At 40.7% G+C, this 18,815-nt stretch overlaps 2 protein-coding genes across 6 annotated transcripts in view; one reads left to right on the forward strand and one right to left on the reverse strand.

Moving 5' to 3' along the window:
• Positions 1-516: 516 nt before the first annotated feature.
• Positions 517-17,366, forward strand: SLC30A4 (solute carrier family 30 member 4). The gene is made up of 7 exons (XM_071441469.1): positions 517-1,196; positions 5,974-6,120; positions 11,049-11,202; positions 11,454-11,697; positions 11,968-12,073; positions 14,349-14,483; positions 15,129-17,366. Exons 1-7 carry the CDS (start codon positions 806-808, stop codon positions 15,281-15,283), a joined length of 1,332 nt encoding a protein of 443 aa, XP_071297570.1. The 5' UTR covers positions 517-805; the 3' UTR covers positions 15,284-17,366.
• The window catches only part of AFG2B (AFG2 AAA ATPase homolog B), a 36,849-nt gene continuing 19,195 nt past the window's right edge, over positions 1,162-18,815 (reverse strand). The window contains exons 13-15 of one of the 5 annotated variants that reach the window (XM_071441465.1): positions 8,827-10,601; positions 7,861-7,996; positions 6,346-6,610 (exon numbers count right to left, since the gene is read on the reverse strand). The gene's annotated coding sequence lies outside the window, so the exon portion shown is untranslated. Of the gene's footprint in view, positions 1,284-6,345; positions 6,611-7,860; positions 7,997-8,826; positions 10,602-10,627; positions 10,798-17,307; positions 17,670-18,815 lie in introns of those variants that run through there. The other 4 variants (XM_071441464.1, XM_071441463.1, XM_071441467.1 and 1 more) reach the window with 4 other exon arrangements.

Below are 18,815 nucleotides of genomic sequence, written 5' to 3' on the forward strand. Positions count from 1 at the left end.
CTTCCTGCCTATCAGGGACCACCATACCTGCATTGTATGGCTTTGGCAGTTCTTAGCCTCTACCTCGCACGGCATTTACCCGCTGAACACAAAGGCACGGAGGGACGGGAACAGCCCCTCAGGCCACCCCAAGGGACGCGGGCCGCACCGGGCGGATCCCTGCGCCCCCCGAGCCCCGCAGCGCGGTCCCCCCGCTCCGCGGGCAGCGCGGGCGCGGCGGGGCGGCGGCGGCGGGACTCGAACCCGCGGCCAAACCGCGCGGGAGGCGCAGGCGCGGTGCCGGCGGGGTCCGCGGGAGCGCAGGGGACGCGACTCCCGCCAACTGCGGCCGCCGCCGCACGCGGGGCGGCCCCGGGAGCGCGTAAGGATTGCGAGGGCGGCGCGCTGCCCGCCCGCGGCGGAGCGCGGAGCGGAGGGATGTGACGCGCATGGCGGCGGCGGCGCTCCCCCTGCGCCGGCAGGGAGGCGGCCCCGCGCCGGGCGCCGCCTGCCCGGCCGCGGCGTGACCGGGGCCGCGCCGGCTGAGCGCTGCGCGGGGTGACCGGGGCTCGGGCGGTGACAGCGCCTCGCGGCGCGGTGCCCGGCGCGGAGGCGGCGCTGCGGGCCGGCGGTGCCGGGGCGCTCCGCGGCGGAGCCCTGCGCCCCTTTTCGTCCGACCTGCGCGGGGCCCGGCGGGGCGATGTAGGGGACATGCCCTGACGGGACGACGAGCGGTCGGGGCGCCGCTTGCGAGGGCACAGCTGCGCCAGCGGAGCCGCCCGCGGCGGGTCGGCCGCGCCCGGCGAGGCCCCCGAGCGCCGCCGCTATGGCTGGGGCCGGGCTCTGGGCGAGCATCAAGTCCCTGCTAGGGAAGAGCGAGGACCCTCTGTTCCTGAACGACTCCAGTGCCTTTGACTTCTCGGACGAGGTGGGGGATGAGGACTTCCCCAGGTTTAACAAGCTGCGCGTGGTGGTGGCGGACGACGGCTCGGAGGCGGCTCCGGAGACGCCGGTGAACGGGGCGTCCCCGGGGCTCCCGTCCGACGACGAGTCCCTGCTGGAGCGGGACATCGCCCTGCGCAGCGCCCGGGCCGGCCGGCCGGACCCCTGCAGCGGCTGCAGCAGCCGGCGGGAGCGCTCCAAGCAGAGGAAGGTGAAGAAGCGGCTGACGCTCGCTGCCCTCCTCTACCTCCTCTTCATGACGGGGGAGCTCATAGGTGAGTCGGGGGCCTGCTGTGCCGTCCCTCCGGCGCGGTGCCTCCCAGCTTGGTCTTGGCTTTGGCCTTGGCTTTGAACCATCAGTCCTTTAGAGAGACCAGAGAGATGAGCTGCACGTGCAGAGAGTGAGAGGGAATAAAATTCGCCTGTGTTTTCCTTGAAAGAATTTGCTACTTTCCTTACCTGAATTTTTCATCAATTCCTCGAAATGGCATAAAATATACAAATTTTTCTTTGTCTAATGGATTTTATTTCTTCTTGTAAGTTTTTAAGTAACAAAGGAGAAGTGTCATGGACAATTTCAGTCGCAGTATTTTTTAATCAACGGCCATAAAATCTTGCTGTGCTTGCAGCAAGAGAAGAAGAGGAAAATACAGTTTTAAATGTGACATTTACCATAATAATGAAAGTAATACTCGGGGTTATTTGTCTTTATCCAGATACAGTAATATACACTATTACTTAGATCTAAAAAGACAAGTCCTGAGCTATCAACAGCAATCCAATGGAGACATCACTCCCTTGAGAACTTCTTGATGTCCTGTTGTGCTCTGGACTAGCATGTGCTCCATCCAGACATAAATCATATGAGCACAGTCATTTAAAGTGACTGTTACTTTAACGCTTCCTGCTACAACATATAAGAGTACCAAGTAGTTGCATTAAATTATTTGTGGTTTTTGTTAGTACTTGCAGAAGTAGTGGGGTTTTACCTGAAAATTAGTTCCCAATATAAGCACCTGATTGTTGGTCAGAAGAATGAACCTATTGCTCAAGTTCAGCTTTTATTGCTCCCTCCCAATGGCTATGCTGTGCAGGATGAGGAGAACCTGTGCTTATACACCAACATTATACAACTGTGCTTTATCAAATAGGCTATAGCAGCATAGACTTGAAATAAAATACGAGTGTCCTTGAGATGCATAGATTAGCTGTTAAATGTTATGCCTTTGGCACTGTCTAATCAGTTTTACAAAGTTCAGTGTTTATCTGTTAATCTCTGTTCACTTACTGTGTCCTGTTGCTATCTGTATTTTGGATACAGCCATGCAGTGCAAGTGTCTGTTGGGTGTGACTCAGCCTCCTGAAAATGCTTTCATGTTCTTACCCACTGTCCCCTGATTTGGAGTTGTGGGGAGCACTGCTAGTGCCAGTACCTTCATATGTACGTTGAGCCAGGTCTCTCCATAGCAATTAAATGCTTTTAAATTTCTTAAATTTCAACATTCAAGTCTGAATCAGAGCAAATCAGATTAATTGCTCGCCATAATTCAAACACACACAAAAAATCAAATTATAAAAACTTTCTGGAAGTGAAGAACAGCAGCATGGGATCTACATCCTCCTCCTGACTTCTGCAAATTGAGTCAATTGAGTACTTGTGTGAAGTGAGCTCATGCTCTTAGATGCTTTTGCTAGGACAACTGTGAATCGTGTTCTTAAGACAAACTTGTGTAAGATGGATAGGGAACAAAATAGTTGCTAGAGGATAACTATTGCAGTTTGTCCCACAGATGTAGGGAGGGAAAAAACCCCTACAAGAAATGTTCAATTTTTCAGAGAGACACCAGAGTATTGACTGTGTCTGCACCAGTTTTATTTGGGGCCTTATTTCAGGAATGTGGGTTAATGGAAAAAAGTGGCTTTGCCTTTCAGCATGTCTCAGTGTGTGGCTGGTCATTAATAACAGGCCACAATACATCAGCTTATTATGGCTAAGGCACTGTGTGTCAAACCTTTGGGGATTTGGCTGAATGCCTCCATTTGCCCCCTGGCTCCATGTTTTTTCTGTGGCTGAGATTTTGGTTCAGCATGAACTCAGGTAAATTTGATAAGCAATAGTGTTGTATTTTAGGCTTAGACATCCTTTAACAGGAGAGTGATGTTAGTTGATTGTATCAGAGTTCTGATGTACACTGAATTTAGTTCATCTGAAGGGCCTCTTACTGAATGATGTCCGAGCTGTTGGCAGGTTGATGCTCAGGTCACTGGGAGTGTTTCTGTTTGGGGCTTTGGATCCAATTCAAGCTGCTGGAGACCTCTCCATAGCAGGGAGAGCTCTAGAAATAATAGATGCTGAGAGTAAAAATACTCTGATCACTGTCACATCATCTTTGTTCTTCCTGCACGGTCAGGGCTTGATCAGGCTGGATTTGTCTGTACAGAGTATTGGTGCTGTACTGTGGACTCGTCCTCCTCAGCTCTGGGTGTGCTGTTCCCAGCCATATTTCATTCTTTGGACACAGAATCAGAGCAGTGAGGGTCAGACCCATCAAATATTCAGGCATCCATCTTCCACAGAGAATAAATAATGGGTTTGGATAGCTCTGTAATTCTGTGGATCTGGATCTGAATGACTTGTCACAGGGCAAATAATAATTAGCAGAAGAGTAATTAGAGATACAGCCCCCAAGTCCTGGGTCAGTGTCCCACCTGTTTCATTTATTTCACTCCAGCCCTGTACTGTGTTGTCTTTGGTTGGTTTGAAATTTCCAAACTTTATGAATTGATCTTAAGCTCAGGTATTTGGGAAACTCTGATCGTGTAGGGTACTTTACCTGGCTTCCTTCTATGATCTTTGACAGATTTGAGTTTCTAAAAGAAAGGCAGAAGATTCTATCAGACCATTAATTTTTTCAGTAAAAATCTTTCTGGTGTCTGTTACCAATGTCAAGATGAAGGAAATCTTGTTTCAGCAGCTTTTTTTGTGAGATCTTGATTGGCATACTTTTTCCAAACTCATTACTTCAGCCTATCTCAGTGTTTGTTGGTTCATTTGATGACCAGTTAGATAACAATTTACACTTTGGGGAAACCATTGTGCATCAAGAAATGAAAAACATACTGCAAGTCCTAATTAGCTTTCCTCACAGGGTTTAGATGTTTTCAGCTATGTTTGGAGATTTCTAATTGATCATCCATGAGGAGAACTGCTGTCCTTCATGGGTCACTGAAAACAGTGGTGAGCCATCAAGCTATTTGTAAAGGTTACAGATGTCTTTTTTTCCAAGTTGCCAATTGTATCTAAACAGCCCCTAGGCAGTACCTTTAACCACGTGATGAACCAATACCTTTAGAAACAGAGAACCTTTGATTTCAGGATTTCCTAAATGGCAATTATGTTTTCTTAATCCACATGCTGCATTATGTTTAGCTTCAGTATCTGAATTCCTTCCTTATACTTTTATTTTGAAAATCTTTAGAAGTCAGAGGCTAGCTGAAGTGGAATTGACTCTTCTTGGATGAAGTAATTCTCAAAATAATACATATGAATCAACATACATACTGTAAATAATGATATATGTAAAGTGCTGAACTAAATGTCCTCACATATAAATGATTGTTTCTTCTCTGTTGACTATAAAAGAGGTTGAGTTGCACTTTCTAAATATTTTTTTAAATTATGGGAGAACACAAATTAATTCAGAAAGGAAAGGCATAACTCATTTTATTCAAAAAGTCGCTGAATTGCTAAATCTTAAAAAGTCATTGTTTTTGAGCTGTGATGGCCTTTTGGAGAAGGCTCAGAAGAATTTGACATAGAAAGTCCTGAACAATTGAAGAAAGGGGCTGGAGGAAAGGAGCTGTTTGAAATGTAGTGCAGTTGGTAGGTGGCCACAGCACAGGAGTACTGCAGGACAGCTGTGCTCTGCGTTTGGCTGGGCAGGAGAGAGTACCTCTCTCTGCAGGTGTGTACATAAGAACACCCTCAGCCACACACATACAAAGGATTTATGACCAGTCTTAAAAACTGTCAGCCAGTTGTGAATTCCCCTTTGCTATTTCCTCTGGTCAGCCTCTTCACTAAGACAATTTTAATTGTATATGAAGATTTCTTTATTTGAAATGTTAGTTGGAGCCTGAAGCCTGCCAAATGGCACACCAGCTGCACACTTTGCTCAGTACAATTTACAGGCTGCATGACAATCTCAAGGTAAAAAGAGAAACCAAATATTAGCTGAGCTGACACTGAAGATTTGATCTTTTCTGAGATAATGGGCTTACCTTCAAGCATATGGGAGACAACACAGCCTGTCCTTGATTCCCCTCTGTATAAGGGATACTTAGGTGAGAGGTGCATTGTTTAAATCTCTCACTCATCCAGTAGCAGCTCTAGCAAGTGAATTGGAACAAAGATATTAACCTTTGATCTCAGGTTATTTGTCTCAATGCAACTCATTATTACAAGAAAAAATTATGGTAATCAATAACAAAGAAAAATGCTGTACAAGTGAAAGTCATTGTCTGTAATAGATATTGCAAGAACTTACACACTTCTGCCAGGATAGGGAATAATTAACGTTAAATGATAAAGTAATGAAAATAAAAAGGTGACAGGGTAACTTTCATGGTCATTGAATCTATGGAGTTCTGTTCCTGTTCTGTTATGTCAGAGTGTTTAACAGACGTAGTTTAACAAAAGAATCAGTTGATTAAACACATGTGCACTAATATGTAGAGAAAAGATACAAAACTGTTTTGGACCTGATCTTGCAAACATTATGATGCAAGTAGTCTCTGTTAGAATAATAGGAGTGAATCCTTTTTATGTTACTCTTAATAGAAAGCACACTTGACTGCACTTTTAACTATGGTAGCTTGAAATTACAGCATGGCATTTTGCTTGTAATGGCAAACACCCCTCCATGTTTAGTGGGTATAAGAAGGGCTCTTATATACTATTCTGAAAATAAATAACTACAAGCTGTGCAAGAGGATATTATGTAAAATAATTAAAAATGTCATATGTCCTGACTTTTCCTATTATGTTTTCAGGTGGCTATGTTGCTAACAGCCTAGCAATTATGACAGATGCACTTCACATGCTCACTGACCTTAGTGGTATTATTTTGACCCTCCTCGCTCTCTGGCTGTCTGCAAAATCTCCAACAAAGAGGTTCACTTTTGGATTTCATCGCTTAGGTATGTAGCTATCAGATTCTGCTGGTACAGAGTATTTTAAGCAAAACTGTAAAAACCACCTAATTCTAGAAGAACAGGCAGCTAGAAAGAAAGTGGCAACAAACCTAAGAGATGCTTTAACTAATTCTCAATGTCCTGTCACTGGCCATTTGGGATACACTGCTTAGGTTGTATTGCTACAAGTGAATAGATTAAAAAAAACAAAAAACTAAACTTGGCCAAAAGTTTGATGGCAGAATTTCATTCAGTGGGAGCAGGGCAACTCCCTCCACTTCTGTGGAACTGGCACTTAGCAGATTGAGTTAAATTCTGAATGCTTGATTCATCTTCCTTCTTGAAGAGGAAGGCTGGGGAATTGAATTCACGGTGACATTGTTGGTGCAGGAGCTGTGCATGTCAGCCCGTGGTTGTTCACAACAGATTATTCACAGTGCCCAGGAGTTAAAAAATCTTGTTGACTTCAGCAGAATTGTGATACTGGAAAAAGGTCCTATTCAATGTGAAAAATTACATTTTAATCCACAACTAAGAAGTTATGTAGAACATATTATTAGAGAGCTCTGCCCTGCCAAAGCTCATACAAATCAGTATTCTTCTTGCATTCCCCAAACCACAGAAAGCTGAGGTCAAAATGCCCCATGGTTTGCAAAATACAGCAAGTTACTTAACCTCTGTCCAGTTTAGGTGTCTCTAAAAAGAAGTATAAACAGAATTATGGACTAACCCTTGGAAGAATATTTTCAGGGTTTATTACTTCACGTTTGGAAATGTAATGATGATAAAGGGTGTTTTCATGTGGCTACTAACCGGATATAATATACAGCTGCAGGTCTGTAGACATTTTAGCAAAAACTTCAAAGTATCTTTTTCATGAAATAGATAATTTCTAGTGTCCCAGTTTTCTACCTGTTTTCTATAACACTCTATAGCATACATTTTTCAAGGAATTTCATTCTTGTGTAGTCACTATTTGCAATTCTTATTTTGGCTGCTAGAACAGCAGTAGAATTCAACAACTCCATCACTCCTTGTCATTTGTCATCAGTTAGTCACTAGTGCATGAATGCATAACTCTGTACACTAGCTAAGCTCTTTGGGGCTCTAGCAAGAGAGCATTAGCAATGCCAGCATTTCCCATTACAAACTTTTCTTTCATGAAGTTTTAATTTTGTGATAGGAGCTCCTCTGATGCTGAAACCTGACCTTGCAGGTATGCCCCTGGCATTTGCTCATACTCTCCAGAAGGATGTTAGCATTTATACATACTTTAACCCTATTTCAAAATAATTTGGGTAGTTACATGTCTTTGCAACTTTTCTAAAATCAAATAGCACAAACCTTGAACACACCTAGCTTAAAATAGGGGTTTATCTTAAAAAAAATAAAAGGACCTTACTTAACCATTAAAATATTACTGAGTTCTGTAAATTTTCGCTGACTTTTCAATCAGTGTGAAAGAAGAAATCCCTGAGGATTCCTGCCATCTAATTTTCTGTATATTTTTTCTTTCCAGTTTACTCCCAGGATATATACTAGTCAAATACTAGCCTGACTGATCCAGTGGTGGTCCATGGGGCAGATGTGGCCCATAAAATTAATCTGTACTGCCCTTCTCTCTAGGAGCAGCTACAGGGAGCAGCCTCCCAGTTCTGCAACAATTGCTCCTCCTTTTCTGCTCACAGTGCCAGCAGGTGGTCAAGGACTAGAACAGGTTGTGGAGTGGAAATACATGAAACCCACCTGGAAGCAGCCCTGAGCAAGCCACTGTGGCTGACCCTCCTTTGAGCAGGACTGCACAGGTTCCAGGGGTTCCTTTTTACTTCAGCCATCCTGGATGAGCAGCAGGAGAGCCCGGGGCTGGGGAGAAGTTTCTGTGCTGCAGGAAGGAAGAGGAAGTGAGTCAAGGCTTTGCCAGGGACCCCCAAAGTACAGAAGATGGGATGGTTCAAAATTACTATATATACTATAGTCTTTTTAAAAATCACATTTGTGAAATTTATTTGCCTGATTTTAGGCACCCAGTCTGAATGCTGTGGCCTGAGGGCCCAGTTTCACACATCAGTGAGTGCTGGCAATGGAACAAAGCAGTTTCTAGGGTATATCCTTGTTGTAACACATTTTTTCAAGTAACCTATATGTAAGAAGCTTGTCAGCAAATAATATCAGTTCAACAATAGTTTAAACTTCACAAGAGAAATGTTAAAATATGTCAGGATGTTAAAAGTAGGGTACAGATTGGGTATCTGTCACAGAAGAATATGTGGATTATTTGTTTAAAGCTGGGAATATGTGCAAGAACTGTGTCATCACTGACCTGCTCTGCATTAAGTTTTAAGATAATCCATACATTCAGTAGGCATGAAAATGTTCTAATGAACAATCTTTCTGGTACTTGTTATCATTTTTGTTTGCAGAATGATGAATTTTCAGTTATTCCCATAACTATCACTTTGTAAAAGCAACAGACCTGTTAGTTGTCTAGTCAAATTCCAGAAGGAAGTTAGCACTAATTTTCATTTATTTGAATTCTCTTTGAGTACATAATATATAAGTTCCATCTTCAGTTTTATTCCCTTTTCAGTTATGAAAAGGAAGCTGACAGATTCAGGAATAGGTTAGAAAAGTGAAGACAAAATAATGGAAACTGCAGTCATGTTAAAGAAGAATTAAATTCTTGAAGCCAAAAATAGTTCAGTTTCCCCATACCTCCTTTTCAGCAAGACACTGAGCAGATTTAAGCACAGATATGGAACCTGGCACTCGTCCATTGCTGCAGAGACAATGTTAGTAATGACAGAATCAGCCCGTCCACTGAGACTGTGCACAGTTCATTTCACAAGAAGGGAAAGATCTCAGCACAAATATACAATGCTGACATGACAGTGACTCTGGAAGAAACTGCAAGGAAAACACTGGTTTCCATTGCAGAAAATATGGGTTTAGATTGTAAAAGCACACTATATTATTTCTCTGGTAAATGCTAATGTGCTATGGCTTCACAAGTTTTTCAAAAAGCATTCTGGAAAACCTTCTAAGCAATGTATTGTGTATTTTTAGGACTGTTGCCCTGAATAATCTGCCAGCTTCGTAAAGATAATTTCCATTTCTGTGGATATTTCCAGGATTTTCAAGTTGCTCTGAAATCATCTCAGATTATGACAGTTGACTTTCAGAGCCTTGTTACTGCCTGGTAATGCTGTTCCTCATCCAGGCATTGACACACTACCCAGCAGCTGAATGTGTTGGTGTGAGTTTCTTCTCCCATAATGATATTAATAATTCAGTGCACAGATCAACTGATTTTGGTGACATTAAAATGCTGATATAGCTGTAATACTCAATAAATAAAATTAAAACACTTCTGTGTTAGAGAAGACATCTGCAGTAACCCAAGTTGTACTTCAGGCTGACAGATTGAAAGCAGAGGAAGAAGAGAGGCAATTCTCAGATGAGTATTCTTAGAACTATGGTACAGCCAAGGGCAGAATTTTGCCCTAACTGGAGAATAAATCAGGGCAACATGTGTGGAACTAGGGGGAAGAACAACCATTACAATTCCAAGTAAATTAATTCCACCTCTGATCTTTGAGTTCACAGAGGAAGGCTGAGATCCCAGTGATCCATCTGGCAAGTGACAGTAATGAGCATTATGCATAATGATTACAGATTACTCAGGCATGGCTGCAGATTTATATGCAATACAATGGAGCAAGCATTAAGGTTTTCCCAGGGCTTTTTGTAATACCCTGTATTAACTTGATTATAACTGAGACAGTCTTTAACTGGGCTAATGTTTTCTCTGCCAGCTGTGTTGCCTTTTTTTTTAAGTTTCAGCTGCTGCAGGCGATAGTTTTCAGAGTATGAAGCTAGAGGGTAAAAGTACATTTATGATAAAAGCAATCTCTAGTGGCCCATTTGGAAATACCTATTTTCTTTATAGTAGGACCTTAAAACTGTAGTGTGGACTCATCCTTCTCAGGTTTGTGTGCTATCACCAGCACAATTTCATGACTTGGGTACTGAGGCAGCACAAAAGTCCCAACCTATAAAATATTTAGCCCTGTTTACTCCCATCTGAACAGCAGGAACCTCGTAGAGAACTGTAACCACTCTCCACAGATATAAATGGCAGCAGAAAGCATAGGACAATGAAATACTAATTTTTACTAGTTTTCTAATTTTTATCTTTATTTAGATATATGTTTCCTTTTGAAAGTCCCTGCTGATCAGATAAAATTCCTATGCCAAAATAATGGTCATAATGCTTTTGCTTTTGGTGAAATAATAATATTTGGTAAATATTAGATAATATTAGAACAGCATATCACAGCAATACAGAAACTTACATTAAGCAAGCCTTTGTAGTTGAAATCTGCCTCAGGTAACATTTATGAACACATATGTCAAGGAGCTTAAGAGTATAATGTGTGACAAGTTTGTACTGTTTGATCTCTTTAACATTTTGTAATTTCTTCTCCATCCTAAATAAAAAAGAATATATAAAAATAATAAATAAACCCAGTTAAATACTCTGGACACTTAAAATCAAGGTTTCCCTTATTTGTGGGTAGGCTGGTAATGTTTGAGATCACCTCTCCTCCTCATCCCTGGACAAGGCCTTGGCCTGTGAATTCTCAGGCAAATGTTCTGGCTATCTGAAGAAGTCAGGATCATCACCTGTGCAGAAGTTTTCAGAGCAAACATAATTTGAGGTATATACTAATGACAGGGACATGTGAAGGAATTTATTAGAACAAACTCAGTTGGTTAATCCTATTTTACAGGTTTTATTTATCACACAACTTGTTTGTTTATATTGGTATGATATGGATAAAATAGTTAAAACGAGGCCCTGTCCACATTCTAATTTGGAAATAGAAGCGGATCTGAGACACATTTTTATAATGTTATTTCCTTTTTGTTTGCAGAAGTACTGTCAGCCATCATTAGTGTACTGCTGGTCTATATCCTTATGGCATTCCTGTTGTATGAGGCTGTTCAGAGAACTATCCATATGGACTATGAAATAAATGGTGATATCATGCTCATCACAGCAGCCGTCGGTGTTGCAGTTAACTTAATGTAAGATCTCTCTCTCCATTAACCCTCATAAATGTATTTCTCAATAAGCTGCTAATTCATTCAAGGTCTGTAACTTTGTCATGGGATGTAGTTTTGCTGGACATCTTAATTTTCCCAAATAAGACAAGAAATTACACCGAGTATTATTTTTCAATTATTTGGTTTAAAATGAAAAAAACCCTAACAAATCCTCCCCACCCAACAAACCCTAAAGCCTGTTCCTTGAAGCATTTCTCTTCTTTCACTTTCAGAATGGGGTTTTTGCTGAATCAGTCTGGCCACCTTCACTCCCACTCCCATTCCCACGCTCACTCTCACGTACCTCAGCCGAGCTCTCCGAGCGCAGCCCAGGGCAGCAGCCACGGGCACAGCAGCCACGGGCACAGCAGCCACGGGCACAGCAGCCTGGCAGTGAGAGCAGCGTTTGTGCACGCCCTGGGGGACCTGGTACAGAGCATTGGGGTGCTCGTAGCTGCCTACATCATCCGCTTTAAGGTAAGGAAAGGCCTCTCCTGGAGGCACGGGGAATCTTGGCAGTTCAGCTCTGGTGATTAAAGTCAAAAGGGGCCTGTTTTTATTAGTTATTAAATATAGCTTTTTAATGATATCTTAGGATAAGCTTCTTACATCATGCAAAATCAGCAAAACTCTCTCTACTATATATATTGACTTGGAACTAGAAGTAACTGTGTCTTCTGAGTCACATTTTTGTAAGTGATCATGTTTTCATACATCCTTTGACATTGTGAAATTTCCCTTTTGCAGCCAGAATACAAGATTGCTGATCCTATATGTACATATGTATTTTCCATACTGGTGGTTTTTACAACAGTTCGAATTCTGTGTGACACGGGAGTTATTATTCTGGAAGGTAAGATCTCTGCCTGTTCTGCAGTACTTTACATGGAAAATACCAGTTTTTTTGACATCATGATCCCCATCTCTGTGTGGATTGTATCTGGAGACCTGCCTGTCTTGGTGCTGCTTTAGTCTGGTGGTTCTTTATGGCTCCTCTAAATTGTAGCAATTCTTAGGTGTATTTGACTGTGACCAGAACAACACAAGTCCTGTATCTGCACACTCTTTACCATCAGGAGATGCAGATGTGAAATGTACAGAACTTTCTTGTGTGTCTGCAGTGACTCTCAGCTGAATCAAGTGAACATTTGCCCAGACTCAGTTCTACACTCTCACTTTTATCACTTGTACAGTCAAAGTGAATGTGAATACAGGTAAAAGGAGGCACCAAGCACAGGCAAATGGCTGGACACATGGTTCATGCCAGTCCTGTCTTCCCTTTTCCCACAAGTGCCTTTGTATTACTTGTGTGTATCTGCTGTTCCCATAGGGGAAGCTGCAAGTTAAGAGTGATGTAAAATGCAGAAAAAAAAAGAGACGAAAAAGCTGAACATGGGCTGAAGGATCTTATCTTGTGTGACATAGAGGGAAACATGTCAGCAACATCCTTTGCTTTATCACAGCTTACATGGCAACTATTACTGCTTGATTTAGTACTATTACTTTATAAAATGAAGATGTTAGGGCTGGGAGAAAAATCCTAGGTTTTAACTGCACATTCCTCACTGTCTCATGTGAATTACCATCGACTTTACTTTTATTATGTAACAAGTTTAAATCAGAAACCTCAGAATCTTCAGTTAAGTGCTTTTGCTGTCACATAAGATTAAAAAAAAATCTAACAAAGTAGAAGTTCACTGAGAAGGCAAAAATGATGAAATTTGCAAAATCCTCAATTAGCTCCAAGGCAACAGATTTAGCTGAAGAAAACTGATAAGACAAATTAATGAAGTATCAGATTCCAGATATTTTGTGTTGTAGCTGTTTGCATAGGCATCCCAGTTGTCATAAAAATCTCCATATTAATTAAGTCATTGCAAGTGATGGTATGTGGGCTTTATACATGCTAGGAAACTTTTCCAACTCAAATTCAGAATCACCAGAGAACGGACTTGCATTTATACTGGAAACTGCTGCTGCAACATCAAGGCCCTTGAAGTTGTAGCAACTTTTGGTATTAACTTCCGTTCCTCATTATACTAAGAATGCTAAATTAAAAAATTAAATAGCTGTCCAACACAAGCAATGAGATTCTAGCTTTTAATATAGATTTATAAGGCAGAATGGAAGCCCATCCCAAGTATGATGTAGATACGAGAATTTAAGTCCATTTTTCCTGGGAAAAAGAAGGCTGTACTAATACCAGACAGTTAGCTAGTTATTTAACAGCTAAATCATTTTTGATTGTCTCCACTAGAAGGAAAATTTTGTTTCATGTGAGACAGTCCTAGACACTGGACTTTCAAAAGAGACAGTACTGGAAATGACGTAATTTAAGAGACAGTAAGGCATCAGGTTCAGAGAAGTCATGCAAAAAGTCTGAAGAAATCTGAGAAGCAAATTGCTGAACTCCTCATAGTATCCATAAAGAAACTCCATAAAACTAGAAGATAAGCAATAAAAGCTACTGTAGCATCAAAACTACTCAGAAAGAGTTTATTCAGTACTTGCATTAGTTTTTGACCCAAGTTGATGATCTAAAATTTTGATTTTGCCCTTTGTACAGAAAAAGGATGGTGGTGGTAAGTTAGAGATGTGCTGCTGAAAATACCAAAAGGACTTGATCTCTGATTTGCAGAGAGGACACTCTGTAAAACACAGTCCTCTGTGTTGACCACTGCACATGGACTACTGTAGCCTGTGAACATGATCTCAGGTACCTCAAAAGCAGTTTCAGGAGACAGGCCCTAGTTTGTTTGGTGTTTTTTTAACAGATTTTGACCCTAGAGTCCAGCCTAAGCAGTTACTAAGGATTAGAAGCTGCAGTGGAGTTGTCAACAAAAGTACATCATTGCAAAGGATCTAATGCTGCTGTTGCCAGAGTGTGGATTCTGGACAGGACAGATTCCACTGAGACAGCTCTGCAATTCCTGTACAACTTCTGTATCCATACCAGACTGAATTGGCCCATTTCCATATTATTTTCTGTTGATAACATAGAAGTTACTAATCACCTCCAACAGCACAAATTCTAATTCCTCTGACATTGAGATCTGTTGTGACATTTTAAAGGCTACTGAGACTCTCCAGAAGACAGAATTAATTTTATCTCGCGTTTGGTATCACAGGAGTTCCAAGGCACTTAAATGTGGATCGCATCAAGGAAGACTTGATGAAAATTGAGGATGTTTATTCTATAGAAGATTTAAATGTTTGGTCTCTCACTGCAGGAAAAACAACTGCCATAGTCCACTTGCAACTAGGTAAGCTGCTGGATAGCATAATTCTAAATTAAATCCAAGTTTAGGAAAACCCCACCACTTCCTCTTCATATTGTTATTTAAATTGAACCAAGAAATATCATTCTGGGGAAGGAAAATCTACTAACTCCGGTTTTGTACAGCAAGGAATAGAACAACTTGGCCAAGAAAGAGATGGTGTAAATGAGAACTGTGCAAATAAAATATGTTCATACTAAAATGTCCAATGAAGATTCTTTGGGTATGGAAAAAAACCAACACAAAATTTCTCCTCAGAAATTTTCTTACACGTTTAAGGAAAAAAAGGGTGCGATCTAACATATGAAACATCTAACAGTCTAACATATGAAAAATAAATGTTTTGCCAAAACATGTGCTGATTCAGACATCTAACTATTCTATGAATATCAGTTCTTAGTAGGAAAGCTCAGGTTTTTGGGGGGATAGTATCAAATACAAACCGAGTTCTATCAAGAGAGGTGTAAATTGATGAAGAGAGGGCACACAGTGACCACAAGAACAATATGAAATTAATAAAGTGTGAGCAAAAATTATTCTCATCGGTGGCACCGCGGTAAGTTTGAGAACATTTGCATTGCTCAGGTTTCTCAAGGAGTGAATTTATTAATTCTTTTCTTAATTTTGCAGTTCCTGGTAGTTCATCTAAATGGGAGGACGTTCAGTCCAAGGCCCGGCAACTGCTGCTGAACACGTTTGGAATGTACAAGTGCTCTGTCCAGCTTCAGAGCTACAAACAGGAAATGAGCAAAACCTGTGCGAATTGTCAGAGTTCCAGTGCCTAATTTCATGTTTTGGGAACTGCTGCCTTATTCTTTACCTTGTGTAGTCAAAGACTGAGAGCAATAAATGCAAAATGAAAATTATCCAATAGTAACCATTAATATGTGGATTTGTACCATGGGACATGCAGCAGGGAGAACTGGTGCTGCAAAAAGTGCAGTGGTTGCCCTACAGAACATTTATTTCACTCTCTCTGTTGTACTGGTTTATTCAATTTATTATGGTTTTGAGACAAAGCTGGTTTTGGATTATTGTTTACAAACTGGAACGTGGCTCTGCAGATACCTCACAAATTACAGTCCAATATTGCCCTTTAAACATTATGTACCACAAAGTACCTGCACTCCAAGAGGAGCATCAGGCATTCAGTATTTCAGTCAAAAGTCTCTAAAGCTGATCATACCAGGGTTGCACAATATATCATGATCCCCAAATTCATTCTTCAGTATTTTTGCAATAGTAATTTTCAGACAGTATCTCAGACTATGAACACATACATTAAGTTGAATTCTCATGGAAACTGTCTCTTTGGAGACACTGCAACATACAGAATTTACTGTACCCAGACCAGAAAGTTAGCTTTAATCTGGGCATTCAGAGATCCAGACAGGAAGATCTTTGCCCAGACTTCTGGTATTTATCTAGAGACCCAACACTGGACCCAAAGTGTTTTAAGTGATCAGTTATCTTTAATGTGTTTTAGAATAGGATTTATACATTAGAAACAGGTTATTTATTTTATAAAGTTTTGACTTGTAAGAGGAATTTATTATTAATAATCTTGAATGTCTAAACCATCATTTGATTCACATTAAAAGGCCATTAGCATGCATTCTAATTGTAATTAATAAATGTCCTGTAATTGATAATTTTTTCCATGATTGTTTTGTTTTAAAAGACAAGTCAAATGATAGAAGTGATATTTGACTTGGAAATACTCTCAAATGCAATCTACAGATATGTGCATCTAACAGGAAAGTGGGGAGCAGAAGTTTTAGACATGAACAATTCCATCCATCACAATCTCTGACCTTTCATCTTTGCTTTAAGCACAGCGTGGCAGCATCCTGACAGGAATGCCACTGTGATAGCAGTTCCCACTACTTAGCTTATGGATAAAGCAAAATCCAAGCAAGCTCTGTAACCTGAAGGTGTTGGACAACAATATCATAACAACCTACAGTGGCAGAAAGGCCCTTTTGTATTTACAGAGAGGAGGCAACCTGAAAGACTGTGTATTCATCGGGACAGCTCAGAGTCCACAAAGTGGAACTGTTTGGCCTCATTGTGGAGCCCCTGTATTGTGAATGTACCCAAGATAATAAATCTTTACACTAAGCTATCATTCACCTACAAGCCCAGATTTAACCTGCTTCTGACGTCAATGGCATTCAAGAAGCCAAGGGCAGAAAGAACACGATGTACAAAGTTCAGAAGATGGCAAGAACTTGGCTTTAATATTTTTTGTTTATTCTGTACTTTCACCTTATGCAGAACTTCCACTGACATGAAAAGTAGTTCTCTGTGTGGATCAGAAAGGAAAGCTTTTGCCCAGTTATGGTTATTGTGATATTCAGCTGTGAATACTTCAGCTATTTTCTGTTTTGAAACTCACTAAGGTTTCACATTTTCATATGGCTGATTTGGTGGTAACAATTTTGGCTTCTTTTCCTCCCTTTTTGGATCGTATCTGTTTGGGCAAGAAACAGGAACACTGGTGTACAGCATGGGAGTGTGTGCTGCTGAAAAGCAGCACTGTGCTTGGGAAGGTAATGCTGCAATACAAACACTATCATCAATTAAGCCATATCACACTTCATGAAAAATGTGCATCCCATCCTTTCAAACTTACTGGCAAAAACCACAAACAACAGGTATTTTGCACATACTAATGCTCAAATGGGTTTTAATTAAATTGGGGTTTACAGTTGATGTAATTAGATGTTGAAGTACAGTAGACATGTATTGTATTTGCAGTTTTTTAATAATTTACTATACATTTGTTTAATTGAAGAAAAAAGGTGTGTTGTTTTATTGTGGGTTTTATTAAATCGATTATTAAACTTCACATTGTCTTATAAAATATTTATTTGTGTTTCTCTCTCTCATCATCTTTGAATTCTTACAGCAATCTGATTCTTAGGGCAGCTGTATTTTTAAATGTCTGAACACTCAGCCTTAACTCAGTTTGCAGATGCTATACATAGAATTAATTAAGTCTGTCTTTAGTCAGACCAATTTAAGACTTGTGATTTCACATGCAATAATTGCACTTCAGAAAGTATAAGCTGACAAAGTATGGTGAAGTATCATCATAAAGCAACTGGCAAAACATTCCTGAAACCCTGCATTCACTCTTGAGGGGCCCTTGTTACCAAGGTCTGTAGACTGGAAGTTCAGAGAAAAGGCAACAGAAGATGGAATGAGAATAAAGAATAAAAGAATCAGTAAGTTTGTATAGCTACTCCAAGATTGTTTTCAGTATCAGCTTAGAGAAAAGGGGCATTATTATAAATAAGGTCTCATGTTTTTCCAGGCCAGATTATTTAATGTGGCTAAGATAGTTTACACACTCTTACACTATTCTTTTCCTTCTAACAAATCCTCTGCCTGAAATGAAGATGCATATACTTGACAGAAATTCTTTCTAAACAAAAAACTTCCAAGATCCAAGCAGGTTTCCACAACCAGTATCCCTGGTTTCCAGAGCTGTGCTGGAATTCTCTTGCTGACTGAACAGATGAAATCCCAAGAAAATTCTGCCACTTCTGAAAGTCCACACTGGGAGAAGGTTTTTCCTTTTTAAATTGGTGATTGTCACCCATCCTTTTCTGAAGCACAGATACAGTTTTGATGACAACCTACTCATATGAGTCAAGAAAACATTTTCATATGAGTAGACTGCAAACCCTCACATCCTACTCTTCCCTTCTGAAGTGTTCTTGTCCTAAGAAGAAAATTATCAGAAACATATTTTGTTTCTGAATGTTTTCCTTGCTTAATTATGTGGTTTGGTTTTTATTTTTAATTGTGTTGACATTTTGTCTTTTCAATACCAGCAGCATTTCTTTCTTCACCATCAGAATTACCATTTAAAATGTCATACTTGAATCTGGTCTTCAATTATCTCACTACTGTACATATCTGCTATTTCTTGCAGAATCACTCCCAAGTGGCAGAGTGACTCAGAAAAGCAGAAGGCTGGCATTTAAAAGTAATTTTCTGACATAGAAGCAAAAATCCCAGAAGACACCCATCAAGTAATGAGTGGCAAGGATTCTGTTCAGGTATTTTGGTGGGATCTCATGAGGACACTGCACTGATGCTGCACAGGCAGGGCTGTTAAAGCATTGTTTCCCTCTACAAATAACTGTAAGTGTAATGAACAAAGATGAGTAGTTGGGTAAAAGACATGGTACATTCTGCAGCAGCTTCCTAGTCTAATAACCAAATCCATTGCCAGAGAAGAAGTTCCCTGGGGATCTCAAGAGAAGGGGACAAGCCCCTGGAAGTATCCAGCTCATTTCCTTCTAT

Source organism: Agelaius tricolor, unplaced genomic scaffold (genome assembly GCF_023055355.1).
Source record: "Agelaius tricolor isolate 1412-34295 unplaced genomic scaffold, bAgeTri1.0.p SCAF_16, whole genome shotgun sequence".
Taxonomy (NCBI): domain Eukaryota; kingdom Metazoa; phylum Chordata; class Aves; order Passeriformes; family Icteridae; genus Agelaius; species Agelaius tricolor.

Bases quoted from the DNA above. Each gene is read 5' to 3' on its own strand.
- SLC30A4 (XM_071441469.1), top strand. From the start codon at position 806: ATGGCTGGGGCCGGGCTCTGGGCGAGCATCAAGTCCCTGCTAGGGAAG. The intron at 1,197-5,973 runs GTGAGTCGGGGG...TTATGTTTTCAG, and splicing joins CATGACGGGGGAGCTCATAG to GTGGCTATGTTGCTAACAGC. The intron at 11,203-11,453 runs GTAAGATCTCTC...TTTCACTTTCAG, and splicing joins GGTGTTGCAGTTAACTTAAT to AATGGGGTTTTTGCTGAATC.